This window comes from Lissotriton vulgaris, chromosome 1_1 (assembly GCF_964263255.1).
Source record: "Lissotriton vulgaris chromosome 1_1, aLisVul1.2, whole genome shotgun sequence".
Taxonomy (NCBI): Eukaryota; Metazoa; Chordata; class Amphibia; order Caudata; family Salamandridae; genus Lissotriton; species Lissotriton vulgaris.
The window spans coordinates 1,902,252,833-1,902,272,288 of NC_141685.1; the positions used below are offsets into that span (position 1 = coordinate 1,902,252,833).

At 44.3% G+C, this 19,456-nt stretch overlaps 1 protein-coding gene across 1 annotated transcript in view; it reads left to right on the forward strand.

Moving 5' to 3' along the window:
* IRAK4 (interleukin 1 receptor associated kinase 4) overlaps positions 1 to 19,456 on the forward strand; it is a 126,999-nt gene that overhangs the window by 85,625 nt on the left and 21,918 nt on the right. The window contains exons 7-8 of the mRNA XM_086919522.1: positions 570 to 684; positions 9,470 to 9,579. Coding sequence (XP_086775648.1) covers positions 570 to 684; positions 9,470 to 9,579 — 225 coding nt within the window. The remainder of the gene's footprint in view (positions 1 to 569; positions 685 to 9,469; positions 9,580 to 19,456) is intronic.

The window sequence follows — 19,456 nt, forward strand, 5'->3', positions numbered from 1 at the left end:
TATATTATCAAATGATTCCATAAATCAACTAAGTCGGGAAGTAAGTCAAAAAGTACCCACATTGAATAAACCGATTAAGGTCTCCCAATCCAACACGAAAGATAAAAACATATATGATCATGTAATGTACTTAGTTGTTTTTTTGTAAGTTCTGTTGAGGTCCATGGGGAGTAAATAATGGCATATGTGTATAATACATAAATCATGGCATGCTTTTGAAAAATGCAAACACAGGGATGCGACTCTAGTAGCCCTCTGTGGATATAATTTGCAGTTGTTAATGTTGCAAAGAGTGTGTCCATACAGACAGGGAAGGACAAATCCCTGATTGGTTTGTATTAAGTAAAGGAAGAGTGATTTAGCAGCTTTCTTAGTGCAGCACAAGTAAAATCCGCAGATGCCCACAAGCAGGGCATAAATGCTAAACTCCGTTCCTAATGCGCAACACTTGAATATCTCTAAGGGATATCTGAAATTAATGATTGCATAAGTTCTTTACGTAAGTTGTTAAGAAAATCACTACTACTTTATTTGAACCATGACCTACGTTTGGATTTCTCTTTTCACAGGTGCCGGCATGAGAACCTTGTGGAACTGATTGGGTTCTCCAGTGATAGTGATCACCATTGCTTAGTATACATGTATATGCCCAATGGTTCCCTTTTGGACAGACTAGCATGCTTGGTAGGTGGCAATTTTTTTTTTCCAAATGTAATTGATTTAACATGCTTGCAGTGTGCTTTTCAATTACATTAGTACATTGAATTACATTGTTTCTTATAATAGACTGGTTTAAAAAATCAATTTGAATAACGAGTCTCTAATTCACTATGTTCCAAACATAGCAATGAGTGACTTTATCTTACCACAGTCCCCTCTATGGGTGATTTAGCACTTAACATGTGCAAGACGATAGAAATTTCCTTTACATGTGGATCAAATGTCCCTGGTATTGAAGAGAATGCAACAGAACCCCCATTACAAACAGGGTGCACTTTCCCTGTTTGCGCCACACTGCAACTTCAAACAGATGCGCTGGGTGCAAGCAGGGAAAGTGCGCCCTATTATAGTGAATGTGCTTCACCGGGCAGCCGTGACCTCGCCCTGTTCTCGGGACAGCGCATTCAAGTAAAATAAGGAGATTCAAAGCCGCTCTGTGTTTCACAATGCAGGCTGCAAACTGCCTACACTTTGAAGAGAGATTAGAGATCCTCTTGCAGGCAGGTGTAGTGAATGACTGCACCACCTGCAACAGGATGTCCCATTCACTCCTCGAGAGGGCTGCCCTCATGGGGCTTTCTGACACTGTGCCACATTTTTGTGGCTCACTTTCAGAGCGCTTCCTAAGGGCATGTTTACCTCTGCGCCTGCATCTGTAATACGATGATTGTGCAGAGGCAAAGTTATTCTTCATTTGCATCAGGCCACGCCCCAATTCTAATGAGGGGACGCCCCATCACGATAAACCTGGTGCTAGATGTACACCCACTAGTGCTGTCAGTATTACAGAAGGGGCCGTACAAGCATCTGCCTCCCCTTCTGGAATACCAAAATACCCAGTGGTGCACAAAGCGCGTGCGCCCACCTGTCGGGGACACTTTTCATAATTTGGCCCTATATGGTTAATTTCAGTTTGGAGACATTTTAGAGTAAGGACCTATAAAGAGGCCATCAGGGTGATAGATGTTTTATATAACTCTCTGCCCTCCATTAAGTAACCGAAGGTGTTTGGAAGATGACAACATGGACATAGGTTTAATTGTGTATACTTCCTCAGTATAATAGGATTTTAAACTCCGTATTCCTTATATAGTACATTTGAAATAAATAAACATGAGGCACTTCACTTACATGGAGAGATCTAAGTGATAAGATGCTTGTTCATATAAACCTCAAATCTGCAACTATGGGAAGAGGAGTTGGCCTAACGGCTAGGACGGTCGTCCTTGAATTTGGGGAACTGGGTTCGAGTCTCGGCAACTACACTTAACATCCTGTGATTCTCGGCAAATCACCTAATCTCCCCATGCCTAACAACAACAAAAAATGAATGTGTCCTCATATAATGCAACTGGTACTATGTAAAATGCTCTGATACCCGATTCGGGTCAAGTTTGCGCTATATAAAACTTCGTAAAATGAAGAAAAAAAATAAAAAATGGACAGTTATAGGTTATTGTATATCTAACTAGTAATTCCTGTTACAAGAGCAAATGGTTAGCAAGATTCTTCTCTCTAAGAAAAAAGGAAGGTAGGAAAGTAATGGGTGGATGATACAAATGGTATGATATGGCAATTTACAAGATACTTTTATTAAATCAGATAATTGATTGCATTTTACCCTGATTTTTGTTTTTATTTATTGTGATCATGCTGGTAATTTATATTTCCAACCAAAGTCAAATTTTATTGAATTGAAATTGAATTTAGATATTCTACTCCTTGAATTTGCTTGAAAGATAATTAAAGTTGTTGCATTTCCCTTACATTGCAGCATAAAACCCCAATTAATCCAATACAAGGAAAGTGGAGAACAATAAAAACCCTATAAAAGGCAAACCCAAAAAAGCATGGTATTGGAATCTCATAAACAAAATATGATCTAGCAAAAATATTGTTTCCCAGGCATCATTTGTAAAACCATCCTCCCATTGGAGTTAATTTTAAAAATCTACCACCCTTGCCACAATATTTATGTAAACGATATTGCAGTAAATGAGTGGCCCTCCACAAGTACAAATTAACAAAATAGAATGGGGACGGCTGAGGGAGCAATTGAGAAAGAGGAGATGATGGTTACAGTGGGGAAGGTTGAGTAACACAAGGTTATGCCGAGCGGGATGGGAATGCAACAGGAGCTCTTGGAAATAGTAAAGAAGAGCATGGAGGGGCAAGGGAGCAAACAAATGTGATGGGGGCAACACGGAAAGTGTGGTGGCAGTTAGGAAGAGGAAGTAGCAAACAGGGTAGAAAGTCAGAAAACATGTACTTCCATGGTGTTCTTATAGAAAAAGACAAAATTAGTACCCAGTATATTAACCAAGGAAGGCTAATAAGACATCCATTTAAAAGGACGGCAAAGAAGATATGCTGCGGAGGAGAGCCAAATACCAGAAGAGGAGTTAAAGCAAGCAAATGAGATTGACAAGAAAGCCACCCAAAGTTAAGATATGTATTGACCAAAAGCCCATTCAAGGTTTTGGTTATATTCACAATAGGTCTTTCAGGAACAGACCGTTTAAGCAATCTCAGTCAAGAATACTTTATTCGACTCTAAACGAGCCATAAAAGATTGCACATACATGTTTTCATTTAAGAGACAGGAAATCCCCATACACAAAATTTACAGATTATTAAAATGTGACTAATATCTACTACGAAACTGAAAAACAGTGAAAAGATCATTTAAAATGCAATATATAATAATTTGTTCCTAGGGAGAGTAGATATTCCATTGCCAGTGTATAATTTCATATCCCTGCTGCTAGTAATAATGGGCGAATTAACTGCTTCTCCTGGGGGTTATAAAATCTGCAAAATAAAATAAAGTGCTTAGTATTTTGGCATGAACAACTGTCAAAAGGACAGACAGGAAGTGATGCAAACCATGAGCCTTGAATAGGAAAAGCAACTAAGAAGTGTATGGTTTTTAAACGTAACCTCGTCAATATACATTTCCGCCTTTCATTTAGGTGAATTTGCAAATAAAGGGCAGGTTCTATATGTGGCTGAGAGAGAGGCTCTGGGTGACCAGGCGCATTACATATAGGGCCTACCCGCACATAACTTTGGTAAAAAAGTGACTCAATAGTGGCAGACAATACATTTTTTGCGGGCTCTGGGCTTGTATAATACTCAATAACACCCATTTTGCCAAAACTCGTTTTGAAATACCTTAACCAGAGTATGTCTAAGCTATTGTCCAGCTTCATGCAGTCTGCCAGTATTGTCCTACAAAGGGTGTCCTCTGGATTCTTCCAGGTTTTTATCCAGAGCAACAATGGTTGTAACGCAATGTGGTCTTTCAGATAACCCAGACCGACTTCTTCATGACAGAAAGAAACAAAGGAACTCTGGGAGACAGAGAGAAGTCTTCTTAAAACTTGTTCTCTAGTATTTGAAGTGATTTACAATTTGCATATCCCCAAATCCCTGCCCCAAAAGTTACCACTGAGAGGCTTTTAATCTTGTAAATACATAACATCGCTTTGGTTGGTTTCTGACCCAATCTTTTAGCAAAACTAAACATACCATCAATTGATTTCTGAAATTGCATAATTTTTATATTTAAAGCATGTTTCCGATTAAAATCAACATCATATGGTAGCCCCTGGTAAGTAAAATGTGGGACTTTCTAATTTCTCCCCCCTCCCCCCAATAAAAAGTCTTGTTTTGGATTTTGTTGGGACCGCATTTTATGATAAAAGATTAAGTACGATTAACTTTTAGCCCCAGATCATTCATAAAAACATTCAAAGAAAAAAAGCAGTGTTTGTAGGACATTTGCTGTCCTAGCTATCAGGACAGCGTTGTCAGCATATAATAGTGCAGGGATTTGGCACAAGTTACATCTTGGGGTGTCCTTCCCCACCTAACACAATTGATCTCCCAGCCCATTAATGTATTATAAAAAGAGGAATGGGGCTAGAACACAACCCTGCCTTATCCCTATATCGGAGGGGAACTCTTCAGTCAGATCTCCCCTAATGTTATAGCATACGGAGGCTGAGGTGTGTTTAAGAAGCCTTCTGAGCAGGGTGATAATTGCTCCATCAATCCCCATTGGTGACATTATTGACCATAGTTGGCTGCCATTCACTGTATCGAAAGCACAGGTAAAGTCCATAAAGGCTAGATGAAGACAACCCTTTTGTGCTTTAGTATATTTTTGGACAATTAATGCCAGATTTAATGTTTATTCCGCAGTTCCAAGTCCTGGCTGGTATCCAGATTGATAGATCGAGTGTGCCTGATGTTGCAGCGCCCAGAGTTTTAATTTGGCCAAGATTACCCTGCCCAGGGTTTTGACTGAACTGTCGAGCAGGGAAATTGGACGGTAGCAGTGAGGCTGGGTTTTATCCCCCTTTTTAAGAATCAGGACTATAATTACTTCTTGCCAGGTTGTGACCAGTGGGCACACTATTGCAGCCTTTAGAACTTTTGTAATCAAAGGGGCCCACAAATCTGGTAAATACTTCTTTAGGTCAACTGGGATTCTGTCCGGGCCCGGGGCTTTCTCTGGGTGAGTTTTCTCTATGGCCAACAGTACCTCACTCCCCTCTATTGAGTTGTTTAAGGCCTGGGCGGATCTTATATCACAGGGTGTTTTTAGGGCAGAAGATCTGTTTACAATCCTTGATTTTGGAGAAAAATATCCGAAAAGTGACTTACCCAGGCTTCAGCTGGGACTATGGTATCTAATTTGGGCATTTCATCACCGGACATATAAATTGAGTTTACCACCTCCCAAAAAGCACACAAGTCTTTTAGGGTCTAGGCAAATTTTAGATCTTCCCAGGTCTTATCCTTCAGGTACTGTTTCCTTTCCCCAGTTACCATTTTATAATCTTTCCCGGCTTTTGTTATTTCATCCTTATTCATCTGGGTCATTTTTTAAGGCCGACCATAGTGCCTTATGGGCTTTAGAGCAGATCTGTTTAAACCATCTTGGGTTTCCAGAAGCTTTTCTAATACATTTAGTTAGTTTATCTGCCATGGGGCATTTAAATTTGTAAAGGACACTATGTCGTTCTTTGATACAGCGGAGTCTGAGAGCACGTCTCAATATCAGCCTTGTGATTTGTCATAAGGTCTGTGAGAAAGGCCATCTTATCAACCTTTTCCCATTTAATATTAATGCCCTTATTTCTGTTATATGCTACTATGTTTAAGCAATCAATAAGAAAGACCTAAAAAAAACATTGTACAGGCCATAGAAACCCAAAGACAAAAAGAAAATCTTTTCTTTCCACATATCAGACGAAACATTTATTTTAAAATCATTTTAGCAAATGCAAATTTATCTGGTGGACTGTCTACTGAGCAAAGTTTAGGCTTCATTTAGGAACGGAAAAGGGACCCATATTGAAATCTAAAATCATTGGTGTTGATGTATGGCAGTGGATGGGAACATTGGTTTCTGGAACAGGGCATTTCAACCATAAGAGCTGCAAGTGTACAAAGTGGCCCACACCACCAATAGCAAGCAGGGCTTAGGCTCATTGCAAATGCCAAGCACATTATCATACCCAAATTTGAAAGAATCCTCTTGCACTTTACTCTGCTCAGATCCAGGAGTGTTGGCCTTACCAAAGGCATTTTACCACATTCAGGCGAAAGGAAGCTAAGGTAAATGAGGAAGAAGCAGAGATCTAAGTTCAAAACATGGACATCTCCCAATTCGTGATGAGAATGATTCAGGTTCAACCCAAAAAATGCTCTCTGTTTAAACGTGCATTGCTGTCTCATCTGTGTGAGTTGCCCACCGTTGGCCGAGTAGTGGCAGTTGGTGAAGTGAACAGAGGAGGGTGAGGCAGGAGAATGCAGAGTTGGTGTTGAAAATAGTAATGCTCCTGGAAGGCAGAGGGCAGTGCAGAGATGAAGGGGAGAGCAGTCCAGTGGTAGAGAGGCATAGCAGGCTAGAGGTGAAGAGCAGGGCAGCGGAAGAGCAGGCAGAGAGAAGCAGCAGTACAGAGACACAGGGGGAGGGAAGGGCATCGGCGAAGAACCAGGGTACAGGAGAGCAGAGCGGAGGAAGTAAGCAGGGCGAGGTGGAGGAGGGAAGCAGAGAAGAGAAGTGTAGAGCCTGAAGAGAGTTGGGTAGTAGCTGGGAGCACAGCAGGGCGGAGCGGGAATAAGTGCAGAGACTGGGGAGAGAAGACCAGTGTAGAGGCTGACAGGGAAGACCATGCCGGAGAAAGACATGTGCATGGGCGAAAGATTGGAGGCCTGCAGTGGAGTGCAAGGATGAAACTGATAGGGTGTGCCGAGACTGAGGGGCGAACAGATGCATAAAGGTTGGTGGAAGCAGTGCATTGCAGAAGTTGGGGGGTAGTGCAGATGCTGAGAAGGAGGCCTGGGCAGTGCGCAGGGTAGAATAGTGCTAGGGCATTAAAGGAGAACAATATAGAGGATACAGTGTCAGAGGTGCGGAGAGACGGCAGAGAAATTTGTGATGGACGGTAGAGATAGCTGATGGGTCAACAGGCAGACGTCCAGACCCACTGATGGACTGCACTGTAGGGAGTGGTGGAGGCGATTGACAAACGGAGGGACTGGGCAGAGAGGCGGGAGACTGGCAGAATGTTCCACAAGTAGAGGAGCAGTGATGGGGATTGGCAGTTTTGATGCTTGGGTAACAGTGTAGGGCTCTAGAGGTCAGCAGGCTGAAGGATGGCACTAGGATGGCATGGTAAGCAGGGTTGTACGCTACTCTGCCAGGAGTGTCAGTGAAGGTTGAAGGTCACACGTTGATGAACAGGTACAACAGTGTACTGTAGGGCTCTCTGGTCGCTTGGGTAGGGGCACCATAGTTCAGTGGCTCCCATATATAGACACAAACCTAATAGCTGCTGATGCAGAGGGGAGCTCTTCTGCCATGATGTCCATCTTCAATTCCCCGAGGAACCATACTCACCTTCCCGGGAGCATCGGCGGCAGATGAATAGCAGGGATCTCACAACAGAGGACTAAATATCGAGGGGACATCATGAGTTTCATATAATGTTTCAGGTTTCCTTTTACGTATATATGCCGAATAGAGTAAACTATTTAAAAAAAGGATTCATTTAGAAGTGAAACTGCATTACTTAATTGTTGTTTAACCACAATAGTTTAAACGCCTGTTTGTGAATTAAATCAAATGAAATGTCCTTTCTGAGTAATGCAATTTCATGTTTTACTACTCATCCACTAATATGGCCTCAGGATATTCATATTTAAAAGGAAGACAGCAGCCCTGGCACAGACTTAAAGAAGCACTGGCACAGCCAATAAGCCCCTCCTTTAGCCTTGCGAATGCTTTTTGTAATGCTGCTCAGCATCGACCTAAAAACAAAAAAAAACTTGTGAAATGACGCCTGTGCATTCACACCTCACCACACATGTCCGTCATGACGCAGGAATCATTTTGGCTTTTTTAAATCTTATTATTTACTGCTGCAAGTGTTGGACACCAGTCTTAACACTAAAACTAAAAACTAAAACTAAAATAAATGTGCGATAGTGTATTTGCAAACAGGAGCTGCCCAGTAGCACATTGCTGCTGCCGCTCTTCTTGCAAGTAAAAAGAAAATGGACTTGGAGTGGTTGGACGGCAACAGGGGTGGGATTTAGGTGTGGGTAGTAAGGAAACGCCATTGATGAATATCAGCAGGGAAGCAATGTGAAGTGATTGATTAATTTTAAATAATGCGAGTGGGAGGGGTGAGGAAAGCAACTCAGGGAGTGTGGGGGTAAGCAGGTATGTGAAGGGGAAAGCCGCACACAATGGGAGACCAATAAAGCACATGCACTTCCATGGTGCGCTGAAACCACAGGAAACATGTTGTTTTCTGAGGTGACTCATCAAAGGATCCAAACCAATCACTCAAAAAGGATGATAATGTGGTTATGCTGCGGGGATGGGGGGGGGGGTACAAACTCGAGAAGAGGAAGGAAAGCAACCAAATAGTAGCAAGCAAGCATGATTAACTAGAAGGTCAACCAATGAGACTCAGTAGGCTGACTCAAAGACCACTAACTATATTGTTCTGTAGACATTATGTCTTAAACACAAGACCTAAAAGTGGTTTGCAGTTACTTGAAAGGACTCCTAGATTCACTATAATCAGGGTTGTTGCGAAAGAGCCTTGATTTCTGTTATTAAGGGGGAAACCGTATGCTATGTCCGTTGGCCAACATATGACAAACTCAACAACAATCTCCCCCACCCTCCACGCCAAACATTAGAACAACATTCACCACTGAAGAAAGCCGATAAATTATAGTAAGTTTACCTTATGATTAAGAATATTGTATACACTTAATGATAAATACAAAAAAACTTTTATTCTTTGGTTTCTGCAGATCTACTCTTTGTGTTTTTTGTGTGAATAACTGTTAGGCACTATACAATCGTGTACTCAGCCATCTTAGGTTCAGTTAGCAAATGGAATAGCGCTGGTATGTGGAAGCAGTGGCAGTTCGCATAGGGCGTACTGCGGGGCGATGGGGTGAGGAAGGGGAAGGGTGGGGGGTAGTAAACTCAGACATATGACGGAATGGAGGAACGTAATAATTACTTTCCTCCGTGTCCTTGTATGTCCGAGTTTACTACCCCCCCACCCTGTCCCTCCCCCGCTGCGCATCACGCCCTATGCGAGCCGCCACTGTGGATTACAGTTCAAAAGCAGGGGCATAGCTTTAACTGTTCAAAAGTCGAGAAACGTTACTGTTATTATACATTTTAATCTACTTATTTCTTTTCAAGGATGGCACGGCACCGCTCTCCTGGAGTGTTCGATTTAGAATCGCTCGTGGTACAGTGAATGGCATAAATTATTTACATGAAAACCATCACGTACACAGAGATATTAAAAGGTAAGCCAGAATGAAAAATGTAGTTTTCAGAAGTAAACTTGTTTAAATTATGGCTTTTCAGATGCGTGGTTCAGGTATCTGGGGCTCGCAGTAGACCGTAACAGCGTTCATTAGATCTTTCTAAATAAATAAATTCCGGGTCCTGAAAAACCTACCCTGCTGCTAATTGCTCATTAGAGGTTAATTTGAGTGGTCGTTCACAAATGTTGTCTGTGGGCTTGTAAAAATAGGTCTGACACTGTCAGTCTTCATTTACTACAGGAAAATGTTTACATAAAAAAGTTGATAAATTTGTTTTGGCAAGTCATTGTGTATTTTATAGAGCATTTAATAATCTTTTAGAATGTTGTTTCAGCCAACTTCGTTCAAATAAGTTAAGGAATACTTTTCTGGCAAAGAGGATGGAAAAGTAGTAGGTGATGTAAGAGAACTGAAGGAATAGGATAGATGGGAAAATGACATCATGACAGTCTTGACAAATGAGCAGGAAGTGTTGGGTGAAAATTCTTCACTGAATCTCAACTGCAGGACACATTACCCCTACGTATGCCCTCCTCGTCATAGCCAGAACCTATGAGGCCAACCCGCGACAGGGAAACACTTCCTAAGCTCCCCCCTATTTCTAATAAAAAAGAATCCACCAGTAGTGTGAAAGGCGCCTCCCCTGACCACTTCCTGTCATCATCTTCTTTCGAGGTGGAGAAACCTTATGATTTCGGCAAGGTAAGCCGTACTTTCTTTCTGATTTTCTTTTCTTCTGTATGTTTACTGTCCTTCTTACCTTTGGTGCTACTGCCAGGACTCGCGCTCCTCGCTCAGGTGCTAGAGCTGGGGTGGGGGGCCTTTTGTAATCTTGTGTCCTGTCAGTAGTAGAGAATGAGTGCGGTATGGTTTTACACTCTGTCTCGCTGGGCTCTGTGCTCGCGTTGATCAGTAACTCACTCGGGCACCAGTGCATTTATTGGGGAATCCGGTCTCGCGAGCTGTGATTTTATTGATGGACAACCTATTTAAATAGGAAGACACTGCTGTAGCGTGTTTTCCAAGTCCCAGTACTTCTGCTCAGCAGCCTGTAAAGGAGGAAGTCTTGTCAGTCTCTTGCTCTGAGTTGCAGACTTTTATTGATGATCGGTCTCTACAGCCTTGGGTCAGTCAATGCCCAAAAAGCAAAAACTGTCTCCTGAGGATCCGGAAGATTCAGGCGTGGGTCCCTGAGGCAGATCTGTGCAGAGCTGTCAATTTGAGGACGTTGAAACATATGAGAGAAATGTTGGCTTCAAGAGAAGCAACTGGTGGAGGATAAATTCCTCTCACAGTACAGGAACCCAGTGATGACTTAACCCATGCATGAAGTAATTGAAGGCGTTTTTTTAAAAGAATAGAAGGACATTGATAAGATCAGTTTTTTTACTCTTCTGGCAAAAAGATATTTGCTTCAGTCATTCAAGGAAAATTTCAACAGCAGCCTCAAGTTGATTCAGTTTTGGCTAGTATGGTTTACTCTTTGTCTTTGGCCTTTTAAGAGGGATCTATTGCAGATGCCGTTGATAAGAAAGTGGAATCCTCATTAAAAAGGTTGTATGCTGACTGTTATTTTTCGATTAGGGCTGCTACCTATGCCGCATACTGCTCCCAAACATTGCTAAAGGTTTGCCAGATTTTGATTGATGCCCTTCAAGAGCAGAACAACACTGCTGACATTCTGCTGCTGCGGCTTAAGCTTCTATTGCTGCTTATCACCATTTGTGACTGAAATTATATCCCTAAAATCGCTTATCCAGCAACTATCTTTTACAGGAGATACAATGTTTTCCCCTCAACTGAAGGATTTGATAATGAAGGCTTCTGAGAAGAAAAAGGTTCTTCAGCCTTTTGGTCCTTACCAAAGGAAGAAACCTTTTATCCATAAGAAATACAATCAGACTCTTCGAAATAAGCTGCCCTTTCGTGCTGTGCTCGGGGAGCAGCGGCCGGTGGCAAAAACCGACTTCAGCTGCGATCCCAACAGCAGCTTCAAGCGAACAAATGACAATCATTCCGATATGGTGGGAGCAAGAATATCCCGCTTTTTTCCAAACTGGCAAGCCATAATTTTGGACAGATGGGTGCTCAACATTGTCCAGAATGTTATCAAATTGTACTTCACATTCTACCTGCGGAACCATTCTTTGTTCAGACAGTACTGCCAAGAATCCTGTGAAGTTTCAGGCCATTCTTCTGGGGTAGAAATACTTCTTCAGGACGCAATTATTCCAGCCCTTCCTCTCCCCACCAACATCAGTAAGGGTTTTATTCCACTTTCTTTTTGGTGCCAAAACCAGCCGAAAGTTTCTGACCCATCCTGGATTTGAAAAACCTCGACGCCTTTTTGCAGTACTTCCAATCATCTTGGTGATACTGCAGCAGATCATCCCAGCTATCTCACATAGGCTTTGGATGGCCAGCATTGACTTACAAGACACTTATTTTACATTCCTCTTCATACAAGTTCTCAGAAGTACCTTCATTTCACGGTGGCCAACGATCATTTTCAGTTCACAGTGCTGCCTTTCGGCCTGTCCTCCTCCCAGAGGATCTTCACGAAGGTACTTGCTCCAGTGGTCGATCACTTGCATTTGCTTGAGGTTCATTTGTTTTCTTATTTAGATCAAGATCGGGGATGGCTCACGATTGTCACGCCCAATTCCAACGACAAAAGGTCTAAAACAGGGCTGCGTCCTGGCCCCAACACTTTTTAACTTATTTTTATCCGATCTTCCTGACGCTCTTAACAAGGTCAATTCTCATGCTCCAAATGTAACCGGTCTCTTGCTGTCAAACATACTATACGCTGACGATGTTGTTCTTCTTAGTAAAACGCAGATCGGCATGCAAAGACTTCTGGACGCCACCTCCGACTATTCTAATATGAACAACCTACAGATTAATAATAAGAAGACTAAAATCTTGGCGGTTCGTTCAGGGAAAGCTAAGAAACTGTCTTGGACCCTTAATAAGGAAAGCATTGTCGAATCTAAGTGCCATAAGTACCTTGGAGTCATCTTCAACAACAGATATAAATCTCAGTTAGAAGAACAAAAAAGGAAGGGTGCAGCACTTGCCTTCGCAATTGGATCAGTTCACAAGAAACTACAAGGGCCAACTTTTGCGCCTACCTTACAGGCCGCTCTGCAAAAATCATTCCCACTCTAACCTACGGTAGCGAAGTCCTAAAAGGTCTGGACTGTGACCAATTGGACAAAATAATTACAAAGATCTATAGAACAGTGTTCAAACTTCCAATCCAAACATCTCCGCCACAAATCAGGTTGGAACTGGGAATTTGCCATCAACCATACGCCAGAGCCATGACTTTTCTTGTGTGCTGTCACAAACTGAGATCATCTAAGGAAGGCAGTCTAGCACACCACATTTGGGCTAGTCTTGATACGAACTCATGGCGAGCAGGGAACGATTATTGGAAAAAAGGCCTAACAACCTTATGCCTAAATGAACTTTGGAGCATGCATGTAAGCCAAAAGGAATTTAAACGGCTAGCGAAACTAAGCACGAAAAAGTTGTCAATAGTGGAAGATAAGGCACGGCTGGCAAAAAGAAGTCATGGGTGGTTGACTCTGCAATCCTATGCTCTGTTGATTCCACAGCAGTACTTAAACGTATCTTTTACTGCACGAACTAAATCTAAATTCCTAAAATTGAGACTGGGAGTTATTAATTTGAGATCATGGACGAGAACTTTGTCGACTCTTTGGGAATCACAAAGAAGACATCACGCACATCTTATGTCTTTGCCCAAAACTGCTGAATGAAAGACGGTTCCTTCTGAAGCACCTTTGGAACAGATACATGATCAGATCGTGCAGAGCAGCAGTTCTGGCCTGCTTTGACCCCAGGAACACTAAATTAAACTGTGCCTTGGTAAAGTTCATGGACCACGCAGATAAAAAACTACGCGAGGGCCCAAAAGCCTGTGATTCGTCGTTGGCTTAAAGTTCTGGCAAGCTCCATCGGCTGTCCCTATCGACATTGGAACTTAATCAGTCTCCCCTTCTTATACGTATTTTAAATGTATTTTTTTTACAAATTTTAAGTTTCAGTATTTGCAATGATTTTTCTTTTAATCACGCAATAAAGTTCTTATTATTATTATTATTTAGATGATTGGTTAAATCTTGGCATCTTCTTTTCCCAAGACTCAAAAGATGTTTAACAGACCATTCAATTGCTGTCATCTCTGGGACTGCTACTGAACCAGGGGAAATCGATTCTACTCCCTGTACAAGTCAGACTCAGTCCCTTGTTGCAGCAGACAACAGCTACAGCTAGGCAATGGTTTCAACTCCAAGGTCGCATGTCAGGTTTATGGGTATTACATTTTGTACAGGGTCTAGGGGTTAACTCGTAGATAGTCTCCCTATAGTTCGGAAACTTCCTAAAGGTTACAGAGTGAAAACGCCTTTCCAATCCCCTCCTCTGCTTTCATGGGATCTTTCAGTGGTTTTAAAGTGGTTACAGAGGGAACCTTTTGAGCCATTGGAACAAGCTGACTTGCCTTTGTTGCCTGCGGAGGTAGCTTTTTTATTGGCTATTACATCGGCTAGGAAGTTGGGCGAATTGTCAGCCCTTATCAGTACTTACACATACTTAAAGTTCTTGTTGTTTTGCATCCAGATCCGGCTTAAAAGTCGAAAATCCGGTCACGTTTTCTCACAGATCAAGAACTACTACTTCTGATCAGGATGTTCCATTTTCTCTGGATGTAAAGTGGGGCATGCTTGTTTAACTGGGTAGGACTAACTAAGCCTTTAAGAACCTCTCGATCCCTTTTGTCTGTTATGGGTTGGCTTCTAAGGGGAAGAAGTTAACTTCCCCTACCATCAGTCGGTGGATCCATCGGGCCATTACTAAGGCTTATGGCACTCTTGGTCTACCATTACACTGAAAGGGTTTGGCCAGGACTACTAGAGCAGTCACAACTGGCTGAGGCAGGGGATATTTCCCTGCAGAAAACTTGGCAAGCTGCTACCAGGCAACACAACATACTTTTCTGTCCTATACTATAATGAGGGTAATGAAGATCATTGGTAAGTAACCCATTCATTCTATTCCATTGTTTGTGACTGGTCTTTACAGAGATTGGCAAAAAATAGGCAAAATAAGTTATGACTCCATCTCAAAAGTCGCTGTCTAGGTCAAAATGCTAGGGCATGCCCCATTTAACGAGAACTCAAACACCCCCTTCTAGCCATTACCTTTGTGCTGTCTAATCTGATCGCACTGAGTGTCAAAGGTATGCCCAGACGTGGGTCCTGAGCTTGGCGTGCCACAGGATCCAAGCTGTACCTCATCAATTGGTCCAAATAGGGACACATCACTTCTGGTGTTACTTGTGTTCCTTTTTACAGAGGAAATGGTCTGACATTTCGAGTTGGACAGTCCCACCAGAGACAGACGAAGGCTAATTTGCACATGATTGATCCCTTTCTCTATTAGAGGAATAGTTAGTGGTTTTGACCGAGTCATGCACTTTCAGTCATCAGTTTTGTTACAGAGAGCAGATGTAATTTTGTTTGTGAATATTCACTTCGTGCTAATAGCAATATGCTAACCCAACATGAGTTGAACATTCCGCGGCACATATTAGACAGCATACACAAACTATCATCTTTGCTTTCTCTGAATTGTTCCTATAGTTGGGTCTGCAATCAGAAAATGATTAGCTGTCCAGCTTGATAAACATCTCATACAATCAGTTCAGATTAGCATAGGACCATAAGCAAAGTAGGGTCACCATCCATCCATACTAATATAATAAAGAGCGAGCCCAAACCTTTGAGGCGGGTAATCTCAGGAACCACAGCACCAATCACAACACCCAATACAGCGTTGGAAAGGGCAGTTGCAGCAGAAGGACATAGGCTATGCAGACACCCACCATATACATTTAAAAGGTAAAACAACCTAAGGGCCTCAGCAACTTTTTCACCGTGTAACGCGCCCACAGAGTTCCAGGCGGTAGGCCTAAACTGGGCTCCGCACCAAGACCTATCATAGCCAGGATTTTTTACTTTCGGGACAGAGACGCTATCCTGCAAGCATCACGCACCAATGGACCCACAAAATTTGACAACGCGTCGATCAGTTTTTATCCAGACTTTACGCAAGCGGTGCAAAAACAACGCATGGGCTTCACGGGGGTGAAACGGCGCCTTAGAGACATGGGACTAAAGTACGCTATGCTTTTCCCGGCTCGATTGAGGATCGAATACAAGGAGCGTGCACTTTCTTTGACCGCCCGGAGGTTGTCAGTGACTGGCTTGATACTCTGCCGGCACACCGTAACCAACGGGAACAATCAAAAGGCGCTGAAGGTGGCCTGGAGGAACAGGTGGAGTGAGTCCCAACCGGTGTGCTAGCTATACGGACTTACGGCAGGGGTTTGATTATTCCTATGTACATACATCGTTGATTATCAGGGGGTGGGAGGGCTCGGGATTCTTCCTCCTCTAGGGGGTTCTTTCTCTCTTTTCGTAGATTAGTTTAATGGGGCGACAGGCACACTGCAAGTTGGGGTGGCTCTCGGGTCTAACGCAGGGGTGCAGGGCGGGGGGGGGGTGTTCTAGGGACTTTCCTGGGGGTGGTTCTTAGTTTCCTTGTTTACTCCGAGGCTTTATTTCGCTGCATACTTTGTCCATTGTGCCTGTTTCTTTGTGGGGGGAGCACAGTTCACGTTTCTAAAATGGGGGGTAGGGGGCTGAGGGTGCTGAGTTGGAATGTTAATGGTCTGGGGGATAGGATCAAGCGGGGGATAGTTTTACAATATTTGATGCGTCTTTCAATGGATATAGTGTTGCTGCAAGAGACACATCTGATAGGGAATGCTTGCCATGCAATGAATAGAAGGGGATATCGTCTGGCGGCACATTCAGGATTCGCTACTGGGTCGAGGGGGGCGGGCCTCCTAGTCAGGAGTTCCCTCCCCTTGGAGATAGATGATACTGTGCTGGATGATAGAGGCCGATATGCGGCCATTACGGGCCGCTGGGAGGGGAAGACGATCTCCGTACTCTCAGTATATGTCCCGCCGGGTTTACAGTCCACCACGTTTTCTGATTTGGGAAGGGTGGCTTTGAGCTTCCCTGAGGGTATGTTGGTTGTGGGTGGGGACTTTAACTCGGTTGTTTGTGGTAGCGAGGATCGTAGCCCCCCCAGGACTCTTTTGAGATCACAGTTATGGTTGGGCAACTTCCTGGATATGCTGGGTTAAGTGGATTGCTGGAGGCAACTGCACCCTGGACAGGCACAATATACTTTTTATTCGGGAGCGCATGGGAGTCTCTCGAGGCTCGACTATATCCTAGTGCCAGCGGTGCAGATGGTCTCCGTGAGGGAAATTCGACATCTAGCTAGGGGATCTCGGATCACTCCCCTCTTTGGCTTACAATTGATGTGTAGCTGGAAACTGAGGGCCGGGTTGCTCCAATTAACTCTTGGCATCTACGTAATCCGAAAACTAGGGCTGAGGTGGTTAAATGTATTTATCATTACTTTGCCGAGAACGTGGGGTCTGTGTCCTCCTCCATCTCCTTGTGGGAGGCCTATAAGACAGTTATCCGGGGTCAAACCCTGTCCCTGATTGCTAGGGCGAAGAAAAGCAAGAACGAGGAAGTGGTATGTTTGGAGAATGAAATCACAGCTTTGGAAGAAGAGTTGGAATCTGGGGTTACATCTGAGGCGTTGCATGTTTTGGCCCTTAAACAGGCCGATTACAGAGCTCTGGTGACGGATGCGGCTAGGATGATGAGTCGTGAGCAGCAGGGGCGTTTGTATGATGTTGGTGACAAGGCGGGGAAGTTGATTGCGTGGTTGGATAAGAGAGAAAGGTTGAATCGGGTGGTGCCTGTTGTGGAAAGAGTGGACGGTGCGCGGGTTGTGGACCCGGTTGAGATAGTTGCGGTTTTTGCTCAGCACTTTCAGAAGGTCTACGCGCCGGTCTCGGACAGACCTGAGGAGGATTCACATTTGCTACTTAGGGATATCGCGTTGCCTAGCCTTTCGAAGTCAGACAGGGAGCTTATGGAGGTGGATTTTTCCACTGATGAAATAGCGCTCGCTATCCGCTCCCTTCGCTCGGGGAAGGCCTCCGGCCCGAATGGTATCCCTATAGAGCTGTACAAATTGTGTCCAGACAAGACACCTTCGTCAAATGTTTCTGGAATCGCAAGATCTTGGAACCCTTCCCAGGGATCAGAGACTGGCGTCCATTGTAGTCATCCACAAAAACGGGAAGCCCCGTGACCAATGTTCATCATACAGGCCGATCTCGCTTTTGAACGTTGAGCCAAAAATGTTGGCAAAACTTTTGGCAAATCGTCTGATTACAGTGATCAGTGATTTGATACACCCAGATCAGTCTGGGTTCATTCCTCATCGCAATACTGCTCTCAATCTTCGCGTCCTTCATGGCTTACTGGCAAGGGCGGGGTCACTTCGTGAGCCGGCCATCTTGGTTTCTTTGGATGCCTCGATGGCCTTCGACACAATAGAATTGCCGTATTTGTGGGCGGCTTTCGCAAAATTTCTTTTTGGCCCAAATTTTATCGGGTGGGTCAGACTCCTTTATGAACAACCACTGGCCCAAGTGGTGGTCAATGCTAGGGCCTCAGAGCCTTTCATCCTCGGAAGAGGCACACGACAGGGCTGCCCGTTGTCACCGCTCCTCTTTGCGCTCGCTCTTGAACCCCTTGCCGCGTGGCTTCAGTGGGAGCCATTGCTTAAAGGCATCAGCTGGTCCTCTGACTTTGAGGACCGTATATCGTTGTACGCTGATGATATTTTGTTATACCTCACTTCCCCTCGCAAGTCAGTAGGAGTGTTGTTCCTCCTTCGGGAGGAACTCTGGCTTGACTATCAATTGGGCCAAGTCCTGCATCTACCCGCTTACTGAAGAACTGCCCCTGTTACCCCCTGTCTGTCCGATACCGGTATCGCGCGACAGCTTGAAGTATTTGGGGATTTACATTTCCTTGGACTCAGCCGTACGGTATGAGAGGAGTTTGCTTCCGCCACTCCGCCGGCTTCGATCGGACGTCACGGCGTGGTGTGGTTTGCCGCTGTCCCCGGGAGGGAGAGCGGCCCTGTTTTTAAGATGATGTCTCTCCCCCGATTCCTGTACGCCCTCCAAAATACGCTTGACTTGGTGCCTGCTAGTTATTTCCGCGAGATCTAGGGCCTCCAGAGGAAGCTGGTGTGGGGCGGGCGGCCTGGCATTGCACTGGCGAAATTGACCCTGCCCTGGTACGACTGCGGCATAGCACTGCCCGATATAAAACGATACTACTGGGCATCCCAACTGAGTGCAGTCAACCATGCAATGTATGGTCCGGTCCCGAATCCGGCATTCGGGATGGATAAATGGCAGCTACCGGGAGGCGATTATAATAGGGCGCTCTACTCTAGATCGGCTAGTAAAAATCTTACCGGACCCCCTGGGGTTGCGGTACGAGTGTGGGGTAGTGCGACTGCTGCCACGGGATGGACGGACAAGCTGACTAGAGCCCCCCCGCTTTACGCGGCGGAGAGACTGGGCAGTCTTTGGACGACGAAGGGATTTGACAAATGGGATCTTATTGGTATCAGTCGGGTTGGAGACCTCTGGGTCAAGGATAGAATCAAAACCTTTGCGGAACTCCACCGAGAATATACACTGAGCGATCGGGAGCACTTCCGTTATATGCAGTTCCGTCGCGCACTTGAATCGGTCTTCCCGGCCGGAACCGCTATATCAGAGTCCTCTCCCCTGGAAGACAGAGTGCCTGACGGGTATGTCCCTGATAGTACCATCTCTCTCATCTATAAAAAGCTTATCAATGACCGC